Consider the following 24,902-nt stretch of genomic DNA (forward strand, 5'->3'; position numbering starts at 1 on the left):
AGGTGCATACGCCGTCGCATAATACGTACACGCGTCAGCGGAAAATGACGCGAATAGTACCACGTAATGCTAATAATAATTGTCACGCAGAGGGGTGACGAAAGACGAAGGCACTCCAGCTTCAAAAGGCCGCCAGAGGTAATTAAAGCTTGAGGCGCAACCTTTCTCTGGCTCTTTCTCTCTATCTTTCTCTCGCCTCCGTATTTCACCCTCACTAGCGCCCGCGCCTTCGCGAAGAAAGAGAAAACACCTTCCACAACTCCTTCCGCCGGCTTCAACGCTCGTCTCAATAATAAATACCCCACGTCAAAAACCGACCCCACTTCTCATTAGTCTACGCGCCATAGCGTGCTTCCATCGTCCCATGCTCCATCGACGGACGGGAGATTAAATAGATTTTCTTGGAATCTCTGGCGCAGTTAAATTCGCCCGAGCGCAGCTTGTGCAATCCGCAGGAAATGGTACGTCCTGCGTAAAGAAGTTTTCTCGAAACGGTGATATTTTTTCTCACTGTAGTTTTAGAGCATAACATTCTATCATCAAAATATCGCAATTGCATTTCGGTATTAATTCGCGGGAGAGTTTTAAAGAAAATAATTATAAACAAGTGCGTGATAAAACTATAGCACGTTATGGCACAATGTGAGATAAGATATAATAAAAAAAAAAAAAAATATGCCTGAAAATATTATTTATCGAAAATACGCATATTTTTTTAATGGAATAATTATCTTTCCTTTATTTTATACGAAAATTTTTGCGCGTCTTCCAGATAACGCCTTATCTTAATTTCCCGACAACATTAATTTTCCAAACTTACATTAACCCGGGTATACTGCTCCGCTAAACTTTTTCTTGAAAGCATTAATTACTCTTTTAATGCGAGCGCTTTTCATGTTTAACACATATTTTCATGTTCCATGTGCGACATCAGCGTACTTGTAATCAACGTATCAAAAACCATTCATTGAACTATAAACATCATTAACAAACATTATCGAAATACAGTTTGTGGTACAATTTAATTACAAGTAAATGAAGTACCTTTTAAATATATATAGTGTATTTCTCATATTTACATTATTTTAACTAGTCAAAGATATAACTGTAATTTTTGCGCTATTTATGTTATTTTCATTGCTAAGAAAATATGAATGTAGAAAATTATTCTGATAGCAATAAAATACAGACGTAATCTTCTAAAAGACAACGTCGGAGGAAGAATAAAAGCGGAAGATCTCCTGTCCATTGCACAAAGAAGACAACATATGGATATCTTTTACTCCCTGCAGACCACACGTTGAACATACGCCGGAAGAACATCCACAAATTGAGCTTATATTGTTAAAAATGTTCACGTTCGCAACTATTGTATCTTGTTTTCTGTTCCCGATCAAAAATAAAAAGCAATGACCACTTGTCGATTTTATTGGACGCACGATTTGTGGGCTGTTGGAAAACTACTTGAAAATAATCGACAAGCATTCACGTCGGTAAACATTTTAATAACGTGTTTAGCAGTGATTTTCGCCAATGATATTTGCAGGCATGTGTGCGCTCCACTCTTAAAATACAAATCGACTCGCAAAGAGTACTCGAAGCTGAAACTGTCCTACTTATTTTTTCCGCCATCTCCATAGTTTTTAATGAGCGTCTCGCGCTTGCACTTTCAAATCTTTTTTATCTTTTAACTCGTTATTTTGTTTAGTGCAACGTAAGCAGTTAAAAAGAGACGTATTACTTTTAATAGGCGTCAAAAGTTAAAAGCACATTCGAGACGTCGGAATAATGTGACGGTGACAAATCACTTTTGCGCGGACGTAAAAAATATGTGTTCGCGAAACTAACTGAAAATGTCGGCGTATATTATGTCTCTTGTGATTATGATGAAAATATAAAAATAGGATACTACGAGGAAGCGTATGAATGACAATTATCGGATTTGCAATTTCTCTTTCGTGTAAAATGATAAAAATCTTCGAAACAACGCTCGTAAAAAGTATGCTTAATCAGAATAGCCCCATTTAACATTCAAAGAAGCGACATATCGGTATATACCATCAGTTTTAAAACGACTCTTAATCACGGTCCTCGGCAGAGTACAACGACCCGCGGCAACTGACATGTCACCCCCTTTTTCCACAGATTTTAACGCGGAGTGTTCTATGCGTTACATTTTAAAATGACACTTAATCACGGAAGTTCATGCAGTAACGCGACTATCAGTGGCACGAATAACGCGTTTCTAGTTGGCTATCGATGAAGCGGATAATATCGATTTCCGCGACATTCTATAATACAATACAAAGAATTTTATTCAATTTGATATAAATACTCAAATGTCAAATTCTTCATCGATATTTATTAATCATAAATAATAATTTATTAATCATAAATGGTTTTAATATGTAAAAGCTTAAAGACTTAAGAGTTTAAATGTTGATTTGAATAAAATCTAACAATTCAAATAAATTGTATATACATATACAAAGTTTTTATTAAATAATTTAATATTTAAAAATCCCTTAATTTTAAACGTGATAGTTAATCAATAGGGTAGAGTGAACATGAAAGAGCCAGTATTTTTTTTAAACAAAAAGGAAGTTAATCTGATGTTAATAAAATAAAACCGCTTTTTAACTTAAGTGTACCTATTTACTAATATATGAAATCAATTTATTTAAAAAACAATATTTAATCATTAACAGATTTTAATCACTTTCTTTACACACACAAATAGAGAATTCAGCTCTTTCAACATAATTGGCTTTGAAAGATGCGAGTAAAAATTAATATAAACTAATTAACACAAATAAGATCAAAAAATATGAAAATAAATGCAAAAGGCATAAACAGTTTAAAAAAATGACTTTTTGTCTTAATAATCCTATTTTTAGCTTTACATAATAATCCTAAATTTACCTTTCACTAAGGAAATGCCACTTTTTTTTATGTTGATTGTGAAATATGTATGCACTAAGAGAAAAATGTCAAAGTATTACGAAGCAAATGTTACTTACGACGTTTTCTCCGATTTATTAATTATAAAAAAATTGTTTGTGAGATAACGAAATATACATTTCTGTGAAATATATATTATTAATTGTAAAAAAATAAAAAGGATAGCTTATTTGCTAGAAATAAAACTTTATTTCGCCGTATTTAAATAGAAAGATTTATTTTCGTGAAATAAATACATTTCTCACAAATAAATTTTATGTATCTTTTCTTCAGTGTGGGTAGTTAGTTTCAGTATTGCTATCAAATAAAAATATTTTAAAATTTTTGGCTACATTCAGTTAGAATATTAAATAGCTCTTTCAAAACATGCTTCTTTCATATACCCATTCTTCCCTACAAAGTCGAGCAAACTATTCTCTTTAATATCTAACAATCATATATTATGACTTTTACTGCACATTAGCTCTTTATGATTATATAATACATTCATTTCCCGAGCAAAGCTCATCATCATTTATAATTAAAGAGCAGGAACGACTTCGATATAATGACTTTCGCAAAAGTGATGATTATAGGGATACTCGTAGACGGTAAGTATAAATGATAGGTCTTGGCCTCTTGATCCATCATTATCCTGTCCGGTGACGAACCGACTTTGCCGGGCTTTCCTTCTCGCATGAGGTCGAACGGGGGAGGAATTCCGTGCGGAAATCCGATAATTGTCGGGGGATAAGTGCGCGAGTGGGGTGCGTGAGGAGACGGATGCGTGCGTGCAGAGCGGACGGGCACGCAACCGACGCTTGCGTTGATTCCCGGCCCCTGATCCCGGTAAATCACACACTGTTTCCAGGTAGCCGCAGCGTCGGCAGCCGGGGGCGTGGAGGGAAAGAAATAAAGAAAACAACGGAGCGATATTGCCGGCCACTGTGATGATACTGGTTGTAATGGTACACGCACAGGAAGTCGAGGACATTAGCAAAACGCGCTCTGTCCACAGGATAATTCACGCGTGTCACGACACACGCGTGAGCGCCCGGCACTCGCCATATAATTGCAATTGTAGGTGTGAGGCCCGATGTGAGAGCGATAGCTCTGTCGTCGAAACGAGATATGCTTACGCACTGGACTGCGTCCTGCGAACGCGATATCGCGTACCTAATAACTCGCATCGCGATAACGGCACGCATTAACGTTCCGCTTTTATTGCACATTAAGGCTGAACAGATTTAGAAAATAAAAGATAATAAGCGCAGATTTTCGAGAGGAATATGATAGAAATAAACCGCGCCAAAGGAGATTGCAATCACAGTAAACAATAAAGCTGTAGTCTTTTTCTAGAATATCTCTTTGTGTGTATTTTTATTATACTCAGTTGGAAAATTTATGTTAAATTTAACACATTTCATGTGTCGCAAACGGTTCACTGAAATTTTTCTGTTAATTTAATATAAGATGAATATGTTAGAAAGTAACACAAATGTTATGCAAAATTGACACAAAAAATATGACATTAATACAGTTTGTAAGTAAACTGTGGAAGCATATTTTCTCAGTAAAATTAACATTTATGAAGCGTTAAATCAACACATCATATTTTATTAATTTATTTTAGATTTATTTACGTTTGAAAATACATTATTTTTATATTACTTGTGCACTTACTTATAAATCTTTTTATTTTGTTACTAAAAAATGTTGAATATATCAATGTAAAATATTTAAATAACATAATCACATTATGTTAAATTAACAACCTAATATGTTAAAAATTCAATACAAAATTTTAACAAGAACTTGAGTGTATCATTTCTAACAGAAATAGGAAATGTTTTTTACTATGTATTCTTGATAGAAGATAAAGTTTCAATATAAGATATCTTTTATAAGAATATCATAATTAAATTATATTATAGCTAATGTATAAGAAAAACTTATACGCAGTTTTCGCGAGATTCATATATTATGTATTTCCTTTATTATTTCCTATAAAATAAAAATTTTGAGATGTAAAAGATAAGAAATTTACGATGGGAAATGTAAAGAAAACGCGAAACAACGTCTTTTCTCCGTTCTAACAACAAATTTTTCTTTTAATTTGAGAGAATCGAATTAAGTCATACATTGTTCAAGCAACACATTCGGTTAAAAAAAAAAACGAATATTATTTACGGATAAAATGTCGATGGAAGCGAAGTAGTAGAACCATAATCGGTAATAGGTAGGACGTCCTAAAAATATCGGCCCATCGACGAACGAAATTCCAATAGCATCATTCAAGAGAAGTGCACGAAAATATTCGCGGAGGCAGCCACCGCCACGACATGCATGCGCCGACGCAATAAATTCGTTTTATACGGCGTTTCGACAGGCAAAAAACGAACATGGGCATAAGTTATGAACACTTCAAAATCGCACACGAGAAGGAAGAGCACGGTTCGCTTGGCTCACCAAATTTTTTCGTCAACCTCTTTCGGTCCCACCTAAAGCATTCAAAATTGAACCGTCACAGAGCAAACATTCAATGAAATAGGCTGTAGAAAGTTGCATAGAGAAGTATAAAAAATAAATAGAATAATATTTATCGACATTAGATGCGTATGTTATGTAGAAGAGGGATGTTATTTGTCTATAGTACATTGAAAATTTGAGAAGTTTCAGATGAATGAAAAACATTTTCGTTACAGGATTAACACATAAAATGGAATTTCCTCTCCCGGTTGATTATTTTTTGAATATTTGGAATGCTTTTTTTTACCATTTTTAAATAACTTTAAACATTATATTTACGGATGCGTGGAAAAATTGAAACGGCCAACTTTTACGTTATGATCGCGATAAAGTCTCAGGAAAGTGACTCACTTCCTAAATGGCATCTGAATTTAGCAAGTTTATAACCACATCTAGCATCCTTGAAATGCACTTCGATCGTGACGTCATCGGAGATGCATATTTACGAGATACACTTCCGCCGTAAACTGCGCGTGCAGCCATTACGATTTGAAGAAGCCGTCACGATAAAGTTCCATCGGGCTGCTGCATCTTCTTGACTCTTTTACATTGTGCACGCCCCTTTCCATCGCCGTGCACTTGTTTCTGTCTCGAGAAAGTGCCAGCTGCATAATTTTGCAACGCTGGTGCAACGCGATAGACGTATAAGAGCCGACAGATGTCCCATCTCGTGCTCGGTCACGTCATCCGGTTGTCATTCGTTTGCAAAATGGCTTGCCGTTTTCATTTTCTGTTCCGTCGACGTTCCTTAATTCTGACAAACAAAAACATTTTACGTTCCGTTTAACTGCGCGTTCTCTATCCATTTTGTACCAACAATTCCAATGTATTTTATCAATGGTTTATCATGATTTACGATTATCAATTTTCTGTTACAAAATATTTCGTAAGATAAAAATATTTACTTTTTAGAATCACGGTCTTAAAATTTACGCGGTCACAAAATTTACGAATTATTGTTTATGATTCTCTGTACATAACAATACAATGTAACATTAAATATGCATATTCTCGTGCGAGCACAAAAACATCTCTAACATTCCCTAAGCTATTACACGATAGTACCTATATAATCGTTGCTTAACATTTGACCTTTATAGGCATGCAGTAAAGTACGTACGGGCACGAGGATGAAAATATAATAAAAAAAATAAGAAATAACGTTGAAAAAGCACGTAGATCTGCAATGGTATCTCACAAATCATCTTTTCTAACCTTTCGAAACTTCTTTTTCTCAATTGGGATAGTACAAAGTAATAATTAGTTATCTCGCAAACGGCTCTTCAAATAATACACATAAATATTATGGTGCATATAATGTCTCATGTACACATCTCATGAATCATTGTGCATTTGTGTAATGACGCCAGGGTGAAGCGCATTTAATTCGACGATTTACATATGATGATTAGATGATTAATAGCTCGTGAAAATGGTAATTATGCTCATGAATCAACAATCTAATGCAAATTAATAGTACGATATAAAACGAAAATGACAGATATTATATATATATATTAATATTACACAACACATTATAATCAAGTTTGCTGCAATCCAGTTAATTTCATGATTGGTAATATTACCAAACATATGAGATATTTTGACAACATCCGAACTACATTTCATCATATTTCTTATTAATCAGTTTAGCTTTTCATACACATGTACCAAAAATATTAACGGCATTAACAAATATGAATTTTAATTTGATTGTTGTTTTAATTGTTACGTATCCAGTGTTTATCAAGTTAGTATTAACAAGTTGTTGCAAAAATAAACACCTTCAAATATTATTCTACCTTCAAATATTATTTCTTGCAAACACATAGACAGACAGTTAACTATCAAGGGTGCAAGATCTTGATACTACCCTGCTGTGAAAACCGGTAGCAACATAACGCGCAGCTGAAATAGGTCCCTGGTTGCCATAAAATGAGAAAGAATCGACCCCCGAACACGGAGAGTTTTTCACCCAGGATGCAGTAAGCTATCCGTTGGTAAGGAGGTAAGGGCGCGCCTTAGGGACTACTTTCGAAGTATCTGTTTCTGGAAGAAGGAAACGATAGAGTAGTTCTGGAGAACAGAAGCAAGGGTTGCCAGTGAAAACCCAAGAAACGCTTTTACGTCTCGGTAATTGAACTCCGCTATATGTGTGCCGAAAGAAAGTTGGGTTCATTATATGGCAATGAATCAAATGAATAGTGTTTTTCAAAAATTGTGGAGCCATGGAAGCGTCATTTGAAAGTAGTAATGGCGTGTTGAAAACAGCTGAGTCGAAATAGGAAATAACGTCTAAATCGATATACGAACAGAGCGAAAATAGGTCAGCTGTTTATCCTGTGAATATATGTATATAGCAGTACTGAGCCCGTAAGGACGTCCCAAAGGACCACGTTAGGGCATCTTGACATAGGGTCCCGCGCGGCAACCACGTCGACGGTAGTGTAGTAGTAAAGGTCAGCGCATGGGTGCACCGAAAAGTGGTAGAAGGTGGCTAAAGGCATGGAACGTATGTTCAACCACAAGACGTGCACAGAATGCGTTGTCCACCGCAAAACATTCTGTCGCGCAATTGTGTTGTGAACTCATTGCCACATGACGAAAACGTACATTCATATGTTTATATAGATTTAACTATGAACATATACATGTTAATATATATTAATTTATGCCTACTTTAAGAAAAAATTAAGAAAAAGCACGCTTTTATATATATATATATATATGTGTGTGTGTGTGTGTGTGTGTACGTGTGCATATTAAGAATTGTACATTTTTTTTTCTAGCTAAAGACTTCAATAAATTCGAAATCATTTTGTAACGAAAAATTGACTAGATTGCCATTATGGTAATGTTTCAATTTTTATCATTAAACATCTCATTCATTAAACTTTTAATTAAGATTCTGTTTAAGTACACTCGATTTATAATCACTTCTTGTTATCTATTTGCACTTCGGCTATTCAATTCTCAATGCCCAATGACTCGGCAATTAACCGTGCCGTGAGATTCGCCCCGAAGGGACATTGCTTTCGAGCCTGTCTAGAAGAGTTTGTAGATAATTATAGGAGAGAAAATGCACATCTTCCGAAACACCCTGTATAATATGTACCATCTAACCCAGCGTGTATATACGTGTATGTGTGTGCACACTACATGTACCTATATATAAGCGTACCTGGCTATCTACTCACCATGGGCAACGCCACTTCGCGTGATCCCGTGGGACTATGCCACTCGCCCGCACGCCCCGCATCTTCTGTACACCGTATACCACCCTACACACCACCGTCGGATAAACCGCTTATTTTATTCATAAACCCACAACGTGGAATCAATATTGCACCGTCGCCCCAACACGCTCGAGGAGAGAGAGACGTCGTCAACGACGGCAACACGTTCGCTGCCTCGACGGGGATCAGGGAATGCGGACGGCGGACGTTTAACTCAACCCTCTCCACCCTCCGTTTACTGCCTGCGCCCGTCGCGAACCCTTCGTCCCTTCTCGATTTGCCCATCCGTGTTGGCTTCTCTGTCTGTATATATCTCTTCCTGTCTCTCCGTGTGGTCTCTGTCGGACCTAATGCGGTGGAATGTAGAGTGAAATTAGTCCTTAACCCCCGTCTGATCCCATGGAACGCAATGTCCACTCTGTGACAGGACATATCCAAGTCTAGGGAAGGAGAGGAGAGCTGCATTTCGCGCTGCTAAAACGCAGACATTGTCCAGACGATATAAATGTCATTGGCTACTGCCAGACAATCGCGACGTTCCAATCGGGACATAAAGTAACGCGTCCGATGCTTTTTTCCGACCTGACGGATTATCTGATTGATACACGTGAGGACGTTGTACATGGAATTGCGAAGGACGTCATAAATTCATTAATATAACGAAGAAATTTACGACGGCAATTTGATCATCCAAGATAACTTATCAATAACGCGTAGACTTTTTTCCTTTTACGTATGCATAAGATACCACGCTGAAGTTACAGCTCGAAAATGTATGGTATATTAAAAATTCTTATCTCGCAAACTGTTGGTACATATAAAAGTCCGCTGTTTTGCATCCACTCGTACATCGGCATCGTCCGATATAATGGTACAAAAAGCGCGGTAGAACGGGAAATGGTGCACGTGGTCAAATATCCGACTGTCTGAAGTTAATGTAACGCCGTTGCGGAAAGAGAGCTAATGAGACTCACGTCGACCGGTCTGGTAAAGCTCAAACGCCGTGCCGGACCGAAAACTGAAATTGTCCTGTACTTGAACTGACGCTTTCTGTGCTTTCAGGTAATACAGGGTAACACGAACACGTATTTGGAGTCCAAGCACGAGCTGGAGCCGCCTCTGTGGGCGAGCAAGATCCGTTTTCTACCCTACAGCTATCACAGGCGGACGGTTTGCATGCGGGTCGAGCTCTACGGGTGTTACTGGAGCGGTAAGCTGTTTGCACTCGCCAATTTTCGTGAAACTTGCTGCGGACCGGTACACCCACCGGACTGTCCATTAACCCTGATACCGGCGTGCCCAGAGCAAATTTGCTTTTCAAAATCTTGCTTGTATAATTCCGTTTTCGCCCGGGAATCGAATTAGCTACGGGCTTCGAATGGGTGCTTTCAATGCCGGAAATACAGTGAATCATTAGTACGCGTGTTAAACTATAAGATCATTCTCTATAACGCTCAAACACGCTTGTACGAATAGTTTGTTCCATAAGTAGCTTAAATGATTAAAATGAATTTAAAATATGAAAGTGTCTAAATGAAATTATATAAGGGAGAGTTGTCGAATGCGTACTGGTCGCCTAAATCGTATCTTATCAATATTTTATGTTATTAGTTAATATAGGCAATATTTAGTAACAATAATATTAAATATATGAGAAGTGAGTAATATAGACAAAAATGTAATAGCCTACATCTTGTTCTATGGATGTTAACGACGTTTTAAAAAATCAGGTACATCTGATATTAATTTTTAATCAACTTATGTAGCTGATAACAACGCGATCATCCAATTTTATTATAAATTTTTGTATTTTTATAAAAGAAGATTTATTGTAGAGTATTTTACATTCATTGTATATACATATTTGCAATCATTGTAAAGATTAAATCGATATTTTTACAAAATTCGTCAAGTTTCCTAAATCGTACCATCAAAAGATAAGGCTGATAACTGACAATAATAAAACTAATAACTGATATCAATATAAATATCAAGTGCAAAAATAAATATAAGCAAATTTATTTTTGTGTCATTTGTTTTTTTATTATTGTTATTTAATAATTATAAAATATTTGATTTTCTTCAATAAATTATTAAAATTAGGTATTAATTAATTATTAGGTATTAGTTAATGATTTCTTTTATTAATCTTATATTTTTAATTGTTTTCATTCATAAATTCAATACTTCCAAAGGAAATACGATAAAAAATACCTATAGGTACGATTTAGGCGATCGGTTGCCTAAATCGTACCTTTTGCAGCATGTTACAAAAAGATCTATAACAAATTAATTTGTTATTGGTGGAAAGTTAAACATGTAATAATAAGCGTCCGAAACCTCAAGCTACAATTTCTAATGTTCATTTGCATATAAAACAGTGCCAAATGAAAAATATAATAAAAAATAGGTTAAATGGTACGCATTCGGCAACTTTCCCCTAAATGGAAAAATATTAATCTTTGATTTTTTATGTATTCTCAGTGCTTAATGCAATACGAAGAAATATATCATATATGATTTATTTAGATTAACATTAAATTATGCATGAGATTTTGATCATTATCGATACATCTAATAGATAGTTAATTTTATAGGCAAACTTGTTAGACTTTATAAAAAAATCGCAATCAGATTCTTTTAAAAAAATTTAATAAATATATTTAGTTTATATTTCATATTGCTAAGCGTTAAACATTTCATTAAAAATCATGTACTACATATAAAATTCACATTTATTTATGTTAATATACGCTGCGATTATTAATATATATATTATATATCTGTATAATAATTAATTGTGTATCTGTCATAAAGAAATAGAAAAAGTACGATTTACTTTCGAACAAATTGAAGACAGTATCATCGATAGCTGGGTCAACAATCGTATCTTGACTTTTCGTCCCATAGACGGTGTGGTGTCCTATTCGATGCTCCAAGGCGATAAAAGAAGCAATGGGTGGGAATTCTTCGACGCGACCTACGACGGGCACTGGGACGGCGAGTTGCGCCGTGGCCTGGGTCAACTGACGGATGGCAGAACGGGGCCTGATAATTTCAAAATGTACTATGATAACGATCGCGCCCAGGGCTGGGTGGGCTGGAGGAACGATAGCCGCGGCCAACCGGTCGAGATCAAGTTCGAGTTCGACAAAGTCAGGGAATTCTCCGCCGTCCATATTTACTGCAATAACGAATTCACTCGAGGCGTCCAGGTTCGTAATAATCGTAATTCTACGTAAACGATATATTTATATATCTTTTTAAAACAAAAAGTTTATATAAAACAAAAAAATTAATATTTTCCAAAATAATTCCAAGGATATAATTGTAATAATTATTATAAAAATAGACTCCCTAAAACTCTGTTGGAATGAATTTCACTCTAAAGAATGAAATCTCACTTTTAAAGATTAAAAATTGAGTCACTCTTTTTCAAGACTAGCTTAATTTTCACTTTTTAAAATAAGATTTCATTCCAAAAAATTTATAAAGAATATAAAACTGAATGTCACGTAACCATAAGAGCAATCTTAAACCAGTTACGCAACTTGTTACATTTGTACTGATACTTTAATGTAGAGCAAGTGTATAATCGCATAACAATAACACATTGTTACCATTACATAATAGTAGTAGATATATATATATATATATATATAAAACATAAATCCTCTCTACTGAGAGATTGACGCGCGGTAGGTCCGTATTAAGAGCTAAAGTACGTCGGGCAGAAAAGCGTCGAGAGGATTTCTCTCGTCCTTCCAAACGAGATACACTTTATTTTAAACACACGTTTAATCTCTCGGGCCATTCGATTCGTCGCGATTTCACGCTGTAATATTCCGGAAAAACCTAAAGAATCCATGCGATCAGAACGGAGCACGCGCCGCTTGTATATCGAATTACTTCTCCAGCCAAGGATCCTCTTCGTGAACTCGTTGACGCCGAGGAATCGTTTACCTTCGCTTTAGCGACGTTATTCCTTAGTCCTCGCCAGGAATGCGCAAGCAGCGTCGATCAACACGCTCGCCATCCACGGTTCTTCGTGATCCTCTCCACCTTTTACCGTCACCGTCTACCTTAGTCGTCGCAGCATCTGGTCGGCAAGATGCACCCCCTTCCCCCGCCTGTTCCCGCTCACCCTCTCGCCACCACGCTTGATTGAATATTCCACTCGACGCTTTATCAGGCAGACACCCGTTGAATATCAATACACCATGGAACAGCAATTCCGGCAGTTTGATATCTGCCATCACGGTCTCGGTGCGATGATCGCACTGAGTCGGCTATTAGCCGCGTTATTTCACGAGGAATCTTGCGAATCTCAATGGGGAATTCATGCACACGTTGCAGCGACATACGTTGCTTTAGTTGGAATTCAAACATCGAAAACGTTGATATTCATGGAATGGTTTTGTTTAATATGATAAATTTAATGTAATAAATCGCGATGTACTGAACACGCGAGATTGTAATAAGTTATTCGCTGATTGCGAATACCAACGTTACTGTCGTGATTCGCGATAGATGCGGAATTTCTCCTGTGAATCTTACACCCCTCATACCCAAGATGTAACCCCTGTTTCGTAATTTCAACTTTTACTCGCGGAACTTAAGGGAAAGACGGAAAATTCGAGCAAAGATACTTGATGGAAGAAAAACAATTCCCGGATGCTTCTTGAGAAGCAGATAGGAAACTTTTCGCATCATTCGCCATATCCGTGATTCAGCGCGTTGTAGTCGCGGAAATGAGTTCGCGGAGGCGGCTTATAAAGAGGATTCCTCGTGCTTGCGCCAAGTTATATAATTCGATCCGCCGTGTAATTTTCATTTGTGTATGCCCACAAATCGCGATCTCACCGCGTCGTCCTACGTAGATCTGACGATTCGATAGGATTATGACAGCCGACCCGCGGCGATTTACATACAGGCACGTGTTTTATTATACCAAAGCACCGCAATGCACTTTTCTTATTATGATTTGATACTTTGATTATATTAGGAGATAAAACATAACAATGCGAGATCCGAAAGAAGAAATAATACCCATTATTAGACGACGTACTATAAGTCGAAGCGAGAACGAGAGAGAGAGAGAGAGAGAGAGAGAGAGGCAGAAATTGGCAATATCTATAATGTATGAACATTCATTATCGATAATCACATAGCATAACAATCATCCAATAACGGCATACCGAAAATACGAAAACTCTCCGACGACACAGTTCATACCGCACATATTGTATGTTTCATCGTATCCGAGACAAATCCGCTTTAAACAGGCACGCGTATTCTGTCATATGCTACAGTTCGTTTAGAGGCTCGACGGCGCGTGCGGTGAAATATGCATGGGAGATTATTGAACGTTGTCAGAAACGGAAGCACCGAATTTTGATCCGAGTAAAATTGCCCCGAATAATTCTTTTGCGTTGAAATCGCAGGGGAGAGAAGAGATTACGTCGTAATACCGCGCGTTATGCAAAAAAATTCGGTTATTCTGAATTTATACAACAGAAAAATATTTAATATTAACACATTCTTTCAAAAGTATTATTATTACTTTTTATAAATTATAAATTTGTCATTTTTATCGAAAGAGCAAGACCAGTTTTCGTTGTTCCACTTTGACAGAATTTTTTTTGGATCGATTAACCAGATTAATGTGAAGATATACCACTTAAGCGGGCAAACATATTTTCCAAACGCTATATTAAAAATTGGGCACAAAAATAAAACAGACAGAATATTACACAGCGGATAAAACCGCGAACGCAAGTGAATATTACGTACAGAGAATGACGTCGCTTCTGTGTATGGAAAATTGTGAATGAAAAGCTCTTTGATCCAGCAATCTAAACGATAACGAACTTCGATCTACAGTAGTATTTCGAGTACGTCGTTAAGCGCAGGTCCTTCAAATAGGAACGTGCTCGCGTTAGTTTTGCGCTACTGACACCGCTCGGTATTTTTTTTTTTTCCAGAAGGGTCGTACACATCCGGCTGTAACGGCAATGTTGACGAAACAATTGCCGCGAAAAACTGAAAAAAATTTTTTGGCGCCTGTCAAAAATCTGTAGGGATGCGTAGCCATGCGTGCGCACGCATTCGCAAACGGTGAATATCTTGCACAAAGCGCAAATACAGCCGCGCGGCGAGCAATCCGGTATAAACGCCCCAGTATAGCTCTTTGATGCTGGGTTCAGTGATCACCCTTCCAAATACGCCCCTGTAGCATTCGTATTACGATTCAACTTCATCCCAGATTCCTGCCGAATGTATATAAACTTTAATAGCCTGTTAAACGTAAATTAGAATGTAGCCGCGCGTTGAAATTTGCTGCGAATACCATGAGCGGTATTCCTTACGCGCGGCGCGCACGGTGGATAACATAAAAATGTGTGCATACGCGAGATGGACCATAAATGGATTACATACTTTATAATCCGAGCTACGTGGCGAACTATATATAACATTATAACGGCGAACCGGAATCAGCGCGTTTACATACCGCGAAAAATCATATAAATTCACATGGTGTACGTGTAAAGCTCAATGAGTATTCGCATGATGTGTAGTGATATAAATAAAAGCAGAAGAATATAAAAATATATACATTACACACTGGAATATTAATATGGTGGAATAGCAACAGATTTCTTGCATATGTGGAGAGATGCAACAAGGAATAAGATGATGCGCGCTCGCGAATCGGTATTTTATTCAGCAGAGCTCGAGCTCGTTTGCAAGAATACTAAAAGCTCGCGCATTGATACATCGAAGAATTATTACTGAATTTATGAGCGGTGCATTCGGATCCTCTTGGTAGGAAAAAAAAAGGAGTGATAAAAACGGCCGCCTCATCGCGAGCGTACTAATGGGTTTTCGATAACCAATTCGGATAATCGGGGCGCGCTGAAAAATCGACGGAACCTTCGATTAAACCCAATAATTACAAAGTCCCTTATACACACATTACGCTCACCATCACGCGGGCACGCAAACTACGATGTGGCGGCTACCACACTGGCGGCGCGCCATAAATGTGCCCGGTCTTTGATGCAGCGGTCAGCGGTCCTCCAAAACGGCCACGTTGCAACCCCTTCGTGGTCGGGGTCTCGACGTAGCAGCACCTAACACCCGATCATCGTTCTCGGAATTCCCTTACACGTTGGTTTTATGTACCGGCGACGACGCCGCGCTACGCTTATAAACCTGAGCGCTTCACAATGCAGGTCATTCTCGAGCTCTCTACTCTCGCTTACCATCTCTCTACTGGCGCATCTTTTATACCCAAATAACATTTTCCCCTTCGGCGCAGCAATTCGATGAAACATGTTCACCAGGAGCGATAATGTACCGCGATACAGGTTAGCCATCAAAACAGGCTTCGCCGCTGGGACTGGAAATCTGCTGGAAATAGCATGCGCGGATCATCCTGGAGTCAGGTAATTTTCTGGAGTGCGCCCCGCGCGTCGTAATGCAATAAGCGTAAAGGGGAGACGAATCTGCTTATTTGCGAAAAACGAATTTACCCGCGTTACTCGTTCCGTCAGAGAGAATAAGAGAAGCGGGGACGTTCATCACAGAAATTCTCTCGTTGTCTGATATTCCGACTCGCAGTAGGAAAACACCCCCCCCCCTCTCTCATCTCATTCATTTGCGTGAGAGAGTGCCGCCTCGTCAAAGTGCATAAATTCACGTGATTGCGCGTACAGGTCGATGTAACGGTCTTCTACGCGTTCGGCGTGCCGATTTTATTTAGGAATGCTCTTTCCTCTTTCGAATCCGTTTCAATTTTGCTGACGGACGTTTCCTCCGGTACGTATTTAGTCGAACGAAAGCGCGTTATCTATTCAACGTAATGCATAAAACTCCACGCCGGCTAATGGAACGAAATGGAATACGCGCTGTCATAATTATTCTAGGAATCTTTTTAATATAGTTCGCTACACCACGTTTTTCGAGCTGCATCTATAATCCGATATATAACGCTACAATAAATTATATTTATTCGCTTCCTGACCATAATATCGGTATGTGCGTGTGTGTGTGTGTGTGTGTGTAAGCGCTTTAAGTTCTTACTATTTAATTACATACGAAGTCAAAATTATCACAAATTCCTCATCCTAAAATTTTATAACTTTTTCCTGATTTCCATACAAAATTTCATGATGTTTTCTAAAACTCTTAATATTTTATAATTTTTTTGTATTTTCGACTTAATTTAGAAACTGTCAAATATTTTGTTGAAAGAGCAATTTAATTAACATAGCAATGTAAATTACTATTAATATTGCTAAGTGCTGACACTGCTTGCGTTTAATTGTTACGTTGGTAGTATTCCAAAACTGCGTAGATGTGATATATATATATATATATATATATATTAAACTTTTTTAAAGTAAGAATTTTTATTTTTTAAAAAATTTTAAAAAATTCCCTAATTTTTCCCCGATTTCCCTGAATATTTTCAATTATCTTGACATTTAATTCCTTCATTTCCCTAATTTCCAATTTTGTCATTCCAAGAAATTTAGACAGTATTATACATAGGTAGTGTACGTATCAGATTACGTGTGACAATCCACGTGCGCATCCACGCACGTTTACATATGCATGTGTGCGCTAAAAATATAAAAATATATCTCTTCACCTTTCCAGAGACTTCGATGGTAACATAGCATGGAAAGCTCAAACGAGTTTTATAGAGACCTATCTTCATGCATCACCTACGCGCCCACCTCGCGCCCACCTCGCGCAAGGTGCATCGACATGTCGATACTACCTGCTGTTACCATCGAATCCCGCGTCTTCCCGCCGCACGGTATATCGCTCCCGGCTGCCATTGCCGCGAGATAAACCTCTGGAAATTGGATTTACATGACGCGGATTAGGATAACCGAATCTGATAGGCCGACTCCCCTTGTCTGCCGCATCATTGGAAATGTATTCCGGGTTCTCTATAGTACGGCTAGTAACTATCGAACGTGTAAAATACTAGACGGGAAGATATAGACATCGCGGAGAAATTTGGCAAAGCGTTGTTATCTCACATGTCTGCACGAGATTAAAAGCATTGTTGAGCTTTGCAGCTTCAGATGTGACGAACCAAAAATTGCATCTCTTTACTTACCAATTAATAACTTTATTCTATTACAACATTTAACGATTGTAACAATATCATTAAGATCGTTAAGAGGATTATAAATCGATATGATCGTCTTAATTTTTTGAAGTTTTTCATCCTTTTCTTTCTGAATTTTGTATTGCGTAGTACATTAAAAATGTATTATGCATTATCAAATAATATAGATGTACATTCTTTCTAAGAATATTAAATGTTTTGGGATAAAGATTTTTTACAGGAGAAACTACAGCTTTATTATTAGATACATTCGCTTAAATCAGAGAAAACTTGTTTTATCGCGCAACTCGGTAACTCGGTAACTTTTATAGGACCGACGCTTACAAACTGTTACATGTGGCTCCACCGCTATATTCCTTGACAATCAACTATGCGATGTGATATATCCCCGTTCCAATTCCAACGGAATACGACGTACACAGAATTCCTCGATGAATTACTCCGGATTCGGTAAGTCCGTGTGTAAGTGGACTGCATAAGTCGAGATGGGGGAAAGACATCCGCGAGCGTGCTTGTAGCAGTAACCGGAGTCTATCGTCCACTTAAGAACCTCCCCGGGAATTATTCAACATTAATCGAAACTTACGGAATTCTAGATTATCCATCGCATCGTCGCCGTCGTGGACGTCGTCGTCGTTGCCGGAATATTCGGAATTTCAAATGGACCGTGACTTACGAATATTCAACAGGCACTTGATACACTCGACACGAAGCACACTTCGCACACGATATCGTTTAGGCAATCGCGCTGTGCTTTCCCGACACCGGCATTTACGCTATGGAATCCGATTTCGTACGTGTTGGATAACTTCACGAATCGCTATTCTTCGCAAAGAGAAACGGATCGGCGCGCGACTTCGTTTCTTCTTTCTCCATCTACCAACGGATTACGACTTGCGCGTTGACGCGAAAAATGATATTTTTACGTGGACTTTTGTAAAAAAGAAATTAAAGAAAGAAAAAATAGCACGAACGGAAGAAAGAACGGATTGTGAAGTCAAGCCCAGCGAACGAATAAAAGTATATTGTATGGATGCAATCTCGATACACTTCCACTAACAAAAAAAGCTAGCGCGACCTGCACGGATAATACCTCGGATAATAGTTGATTTATGATCAGATCATATACTCCATCGAACTTTAGGGACACATTAAACTTTTATAACGTTCTCAAAAGTATAACGGCTTTTCGTGATACTTCCGACCACACGAGAACGATCCGCACTCTACTTTGTCGGTAAATCTTCTTCGAACGGTGAGGTTTTCGAGTCGACTCTATCCATCAACGTCGCGCGGTGCACACGGCATCCATTTTACCTAATATCCACTACCGTAATCCGTTTTATTTCATATCAGCCCGGGATACCCGCTTAACCGTAGCAGAAATCATTTTTTCCTCGCTGCGACGGGACCTGCAGCCGCAGTTAATCACACAAATTCGACGATCAATATTGGAATCGATTTCGGCCGCGCGATTTTGCAGCGCGATCTCCATCGACTCCAATTTCGCCAGGGAGCAGCAAGTAAGGGCCTGGCATTCCGTGACGACGAAATTCCTTTCCTGTCAGGTCGTCGTCCGTGAATTTACGACCACGAAAGTAGTCAGCCCTGAAAAATGCTATCCGCGGTCAAAAATTTACGGGCATGCGATGCGGTTGTTCAGGAGGTGAAAAAGTAGCTCGGAAGGCGGAATAGGAATTTTGCCGTTGCGAAATATGTACTGTGTTTCCTCTTTCATGCCGACGAGACACTCATGCGCGTAATACATACGATAAATTTTACTGAAGTGCTTATTCATCGTGTAATCCGTACCTGTGTTATCATTCTCGGCTCTTAGAGGCATTTATTAATAAATAATACCTTCGATTAACTACAACGAACCTGCATTACTTTTACGCAGTTATTCATATACCAACTAATTCACGCTCAGAACACTGTGTATTTTCATGTGTTTTCGGACCACAGGTGTTTTCGCAAATTGACATATTCTTCAGTATTGGCGGGAAATACTACACGGGGGAACCCATTACCTACACGTACATGGAGGACAAGATCTTCGAGACTTCTCGGAACGTCACAATCAAGCTTCATCACCGAGTTGGAAAATTCGTTAAGCTGAGACTCCATTTCTCGGATCGATGGATCATGGTCAGCGAAGTCACCTTCGATTCTGGTGAGACAAATAATTGTATCTCAAGATATTTTATTCTTTTATATTTTGTAAAAATATGAGCTGGATATGTTATTTTTTTTCGCCTTTTCAAACCTTTTATCAATAAACCAGTAAACATATTTGAAATAGTCATCATAATTATTAAATAATTTTTTATTATGGAACTTATGCTTTTATAAGCATTTAACTAATATTAAACAGAGAGAAAACTAAACTTTTCCTTTCATTAGAAAAACAATTCTTTCTCTCTTTAAATATAAGACGGAAAACCTTTCTAAATGAGCAATAATTTTTCTTCTTCCCAGTGTTAAGGAAGAAATAATAACGTCTAATGAAATCGTCGAAACGTAAGAAGCGTACCAATTTAGAAAATTGTGCATTATCTTTGAACGCAAAGTCAGCGAAAACACGTAGCGTTTTCTCTTGAGAAATTTATGAAACTTTATTCTACAGTTTACTCACGCTCGCGCATGTTTGATACAAACGTACAGTTTAAATTCAATGTTTCCAAATCTCCATAATCGTGATCGAGGCAACTAGGGCAATAGAAATTTATTCGTTTCATGAGGGTAGTAGGAAGACTGACGAAGTTAAAAAGAGATACCGCGATCCGTCATTTAATTTCACTGAATCCATCATCTCTCGTCCATCCGTCCCGTGACAGCTCCCAGCAGTACGTGCCGGTCGAAATTCCGGAATACATTAAAACCCTCGAACGAGGATATATTTCCACGCTGATCCGCGCGCCATAACGGACAAAAACAATGGCCGGGAGGAAAAAAAGAGCCGTGGGACATCGCGGACAGAACTAGGGACGAAAATTTCTGCTCGTGACGCGAAATCGTTTCGTGATACAAGCCTTCATCGTAGTTGGAGAGGTCGCGGGGAAGAGATGGCCGATGGAGAATGTATTTCTTTTTGCGATTCTGCCATTTCATTCCAATTTGGCACAACCACGGTAACCATCCTTCCGCACCGTCCCACTTTTCTTTCTCTTTCTCTCTCTCTCTCTCTCTCTCTCCGTCTTTCTCTCTCTGGCTACCGATTGCCGCCTGTCAATCATCGCAAAAATAAATCTCGAAGTTGATTTAAACCGATACGTGCGGTAATTGACAATGGCTTATCGTATATCTGCCAGGTAGCGATTTCAAAACGGACGGTACACGGGATGAAGAGCACGCGAATGGAAGAGAGAAGTAGGTATGCAAATAATCTATATCGTGTCTCCTTACGCGGCATCTCCGGTTTTGACATCACGCGTATAGAAAAATCGACTGTAATTCGATTTAGTGTTCACTTGATAGAAATCGACTTCCCTCCTCTCTTCGCGATCGGCTTCCTGAGGAAGAAATGCTGCGCGGCGAGAACGTTAGAAGACAGAGAAACGACGCTTTATCAGCGGAGATATAAATCGCAAGATATGTCTCCATATCTTGAGTGTGCACGATTTTGAAAGCGACTTTCGCCTCGTCCCATCGTTCTCGCATTTCGTCTGATTTAACACGGATTCGATAGAAATCGCATCTTACGGAGTTCATCCGCATTTACAGTACGATGTAACTGCCGAATAAAAAGGATTTATAATCAAGATGAATAGAGGGGAGAAGGGGGAAGGGTGCAAGAAACACATCAGTGATGCAACCATAAATTGCGCCATGTAGAGATTATATTCCAGTTGTCTACTTGACGTTTAGCATTATTCAGTATTCTAGAATAGCATCATAAAATCATTATGTATACGTGTAACAGTATATGCATATTATATATGTGTGTAACAATGGATATACAACATGTCACACATTAATGATGTCAAGTTGAAATTAAGATCGATAATTCTGAGACAGCTTAATAGAACCACGAGAGCGATATTATGAGAATGTTAAAACAAAGAATCAGATCAGGATATTTCTATCTTTAATACTTAAATGTACGCGAACCGTTATAGGTACATTCAATCAATTAATTTACGTATCACTTACATTTATCAATTGAGAAGTCACAATGTAGAAAATATATAATACTCACAAGTAGGTCATCGAACAATTGCGTTACGAAATTACAAAATCATCCCTCACTCTTTCAAGTCTCTCTGTCCTATCGTAAGGAATTTTTCATAAAATATAGAAATAAAAAAATTTCTCAATAAAGAGACAAACAATTATAACTAAAGCCCGTATTTATAATCTGCTGAAGAACTCAGCTAAAACCAGTCTTGAGACGGTTCAATAAAAAAAACTTAAGAATCAATTAATATTCAATATTTGCAATCGCGACTTAATTTGAGAAGTTAGATGAAATTTGTAGAAATTTTAAAATGGTTAATAGCATCGGATTATTAATATCCTTTTAAGATGCCTATTAGCATCAATAATATTAAATTACTTGTCAATTTATTTGTGATATTACTACTTTAGTTCTGTTTATATATAATTGTGTTTCAAGACTGATAAAATTTATTTCGGTGCACAGGATTGAATATGTATATTCACACCGAATTATTTAAGTGTAAGATCTAGTTCAGACTGTATAAAACTTTCATTTGTCAGTGTATTCATATTATGATCTTAAAGACTTCGTTTAATATTGTAGATGAAATTTGTCTTGACACATAGCGTGAATTTTATTTCTCGCGATTCAGTATTCAATTCTTGAGAGAAATGTACGTAGATATATGTACAATATATAAATAATTTCGTGAATTAATTATGAACACAAATTTGATATAATACGGTTTCTCATTACACGAATAATGATCCGATGATTGATACATTATCAACCCCAAAGAAATACTACAAAAGCATAAATTATGTTTTTTCTAAAACGATATAAATATAATAAATATATGATAGAAAAATTGTTAAAGCACTGTTTGCTAAATCTGATTTATAAAAAAGTGTATGGTAATTCTACGAGCAACGTCACATATTATGATACATAGCAAACCTGCAACGGAAACGCGACATAAAGCTGAGAGATCGCGATCATCCCTCATCCTTTAAAGTCCCTTCAATTTTTCTTGACAAAAGAAGTGCTTTTGCACGGAAACTCACGGAAAGCTTTTGCGCGAGTGAGCAAGTCATCGAACGGCAATGACGATACGAAATTTTCGACAAATCCGATACATCGTTCGTGACAAGGGTAACTTTAGCAGCTTTTATATCGTAAGAAAAACTTCTATTCAGGACAGACCGCTAATGACACGGGCTCGCTTTTTCCGTTTTATTCGCGTGAGAGTTCTTTGTTAATTGTACCGCGTACTGTATATAGACGAACAACAATATACGAGTTTTTATCTAAATCGTTTTACATCTTACACCTCCACTATATTTTTCTAGAAAATAAGTTATAAATGATGTAATTGCAATACATAAGAAATCCGAAATAATATAAATATTGAAAGAAGACAGTTTTTTTACTTGTCTGGAATCTTCTTCAAATAAAAGCGTTCGTTAATTAAGAGAATGATATTTGCATCATATATATTTATACGTAATAATAAATAATAAGTCTAAAGAGATCACGTACTAATGATATTTTTCGAGCGGAAATAAAATTAACTAAGGGAAGAGGTGAGTAAAATTCAGAAATTCTAAGGAAACCGTAATCTTCGCATTGTAATGAGAAATTACGCGACGAACTAATGGGAGATAAGAACATCCCCGCTCTTATTCAAGGTATTTACGTACAAAGGGTCGTTTGTCGAGAGGACTTAGCGACGTAGCGACGAGATCATAAAGCATGCACGAAACTCTTTGCTCGCTTCCTTCTGCTCCGCACCCTTTTTCCACGTCAAAGGATATATGCAAAAATGCATGCCAGACGGCGCTTTCGCAGGCGCATAAAATGCATAGTAAATCGCAATAAAAACAATGAAGTTAACATGCAAAATACCTTTCAACAATTCCCAACGCGGTCATTACGGTAATTTAATTATCGATCGATTCTAGAGAGACGTGCGTGTTAGACTACTGTATATCGTGGTTGTTTGCCTACAACATAAATCGCTTTATAATTAAGAAGAAACTTTTCGAGACCGCTGCACATGTAGGGAATAAATAAATAACACAAGCTCGCAGTAACGAACAGACAGACAATCAATATTAATTTAGTTATACTTCACAATCGCGAATTGTCATCGACAGCGATTGATGGCGATGAATCTCGTATATCTATAAACGTAAAGGAAATTTAATAGGAATCGCTATTCTCGTCTGTTTCGCGACATTTAATGATAGATTCGTAAATATTCTCGAATTATGGTTATAATTGAAAGTCGAATTACCGATAATGATCGCTATCGAGGAACGTTCAGCATTGTTCAAAGTATCCGTCGATAACAACCTGAAAAAAAGCGTTTCACGGAAGAAACTCATATGCTTCTGGCTGGAGATGTACTCGTAGATAACTATGAGCTATTACTTGTAGATAATGATGTAAGTAGGCAGCTTCTATAAGAGAGCATCTTGCTCTCGTTCAAGATATTCGTATATAGAGGGTTATTTGTCAAGCGGATTTACCAACGAGATCACATAAACCGAGCGAGGGAATCTGAAACTCTTTGCCCCTATTACATTTATAATACTCGTTCGCCTTGTGTGTCACAATATGCCATCGAAATATACGTCTTTCAAAGCGGTTGATGTATAGACGAACGACATTACTGTCATGAAAAGAATATTGAACAAAATTCGTTAATTGATGTAGAAATCGAGAAAATTCTTTACCGAGAAAAGAGAACTGATATATTATTAAATTTTATATACATATATATATTAACTCTTCATAGATGGGTGACCTCATTTGGAGTCATCCTCTTTCATTTTGTAAACTGCTCGTACGATTTTTATGAAACTTGATCTATGGATTTGGTAATTTG

At 37.5% G+C, this 24,902-nt stretch overlaps 1 protein-coding gene across 1 annotated transcript in view; it reads left to right on the forward strand.

Annotated features, from left to right (window-relative positions):
• The window catches only part of LOC108727825 (discoidin domain-containing receptor 2), a 149,458-nt gene that overhangs the window by 89,178 nt on the left and 35,378 nt on the right, over positions 1-24,902 (forward strand). Inside the window, exons 5-7 of the mRNA XM_018456088.1 lie at positions 9,768-9,915; positions 11,616-11,920; positions 19,819-20,041. Of these exons, the coding sequence (XP_018311590.1) occupies positions 9,768-9,915; positions 11,616-11,920; positions 19,819-20,041 (676 nt within the window). The remainder of the gene's footprint in view (positions 1-9,767; positions 9,916-11,615; positions 11,921-19,818; positions 20,042-24,902) is intronic.

The sequence above is a fragment of the Mycetomoellerius zeteki genome, unplaced genomic scaffold, assembly GCF_001594055.1.
Source record: "Mycetomoellerius zeteki isolate Tzet28-1 unplaced genomic scaffold, Tzet1.0 scaffold55, whole genome shotgun sequence".
In the NCBI taxonomy this organism is placed as follows: Eukaryota; Metazoa; Arthropoda; class Insecta; order Hymenoptera; family Formicidae; genus Mycetomoellerius; species Mycetomoellerius zeteki.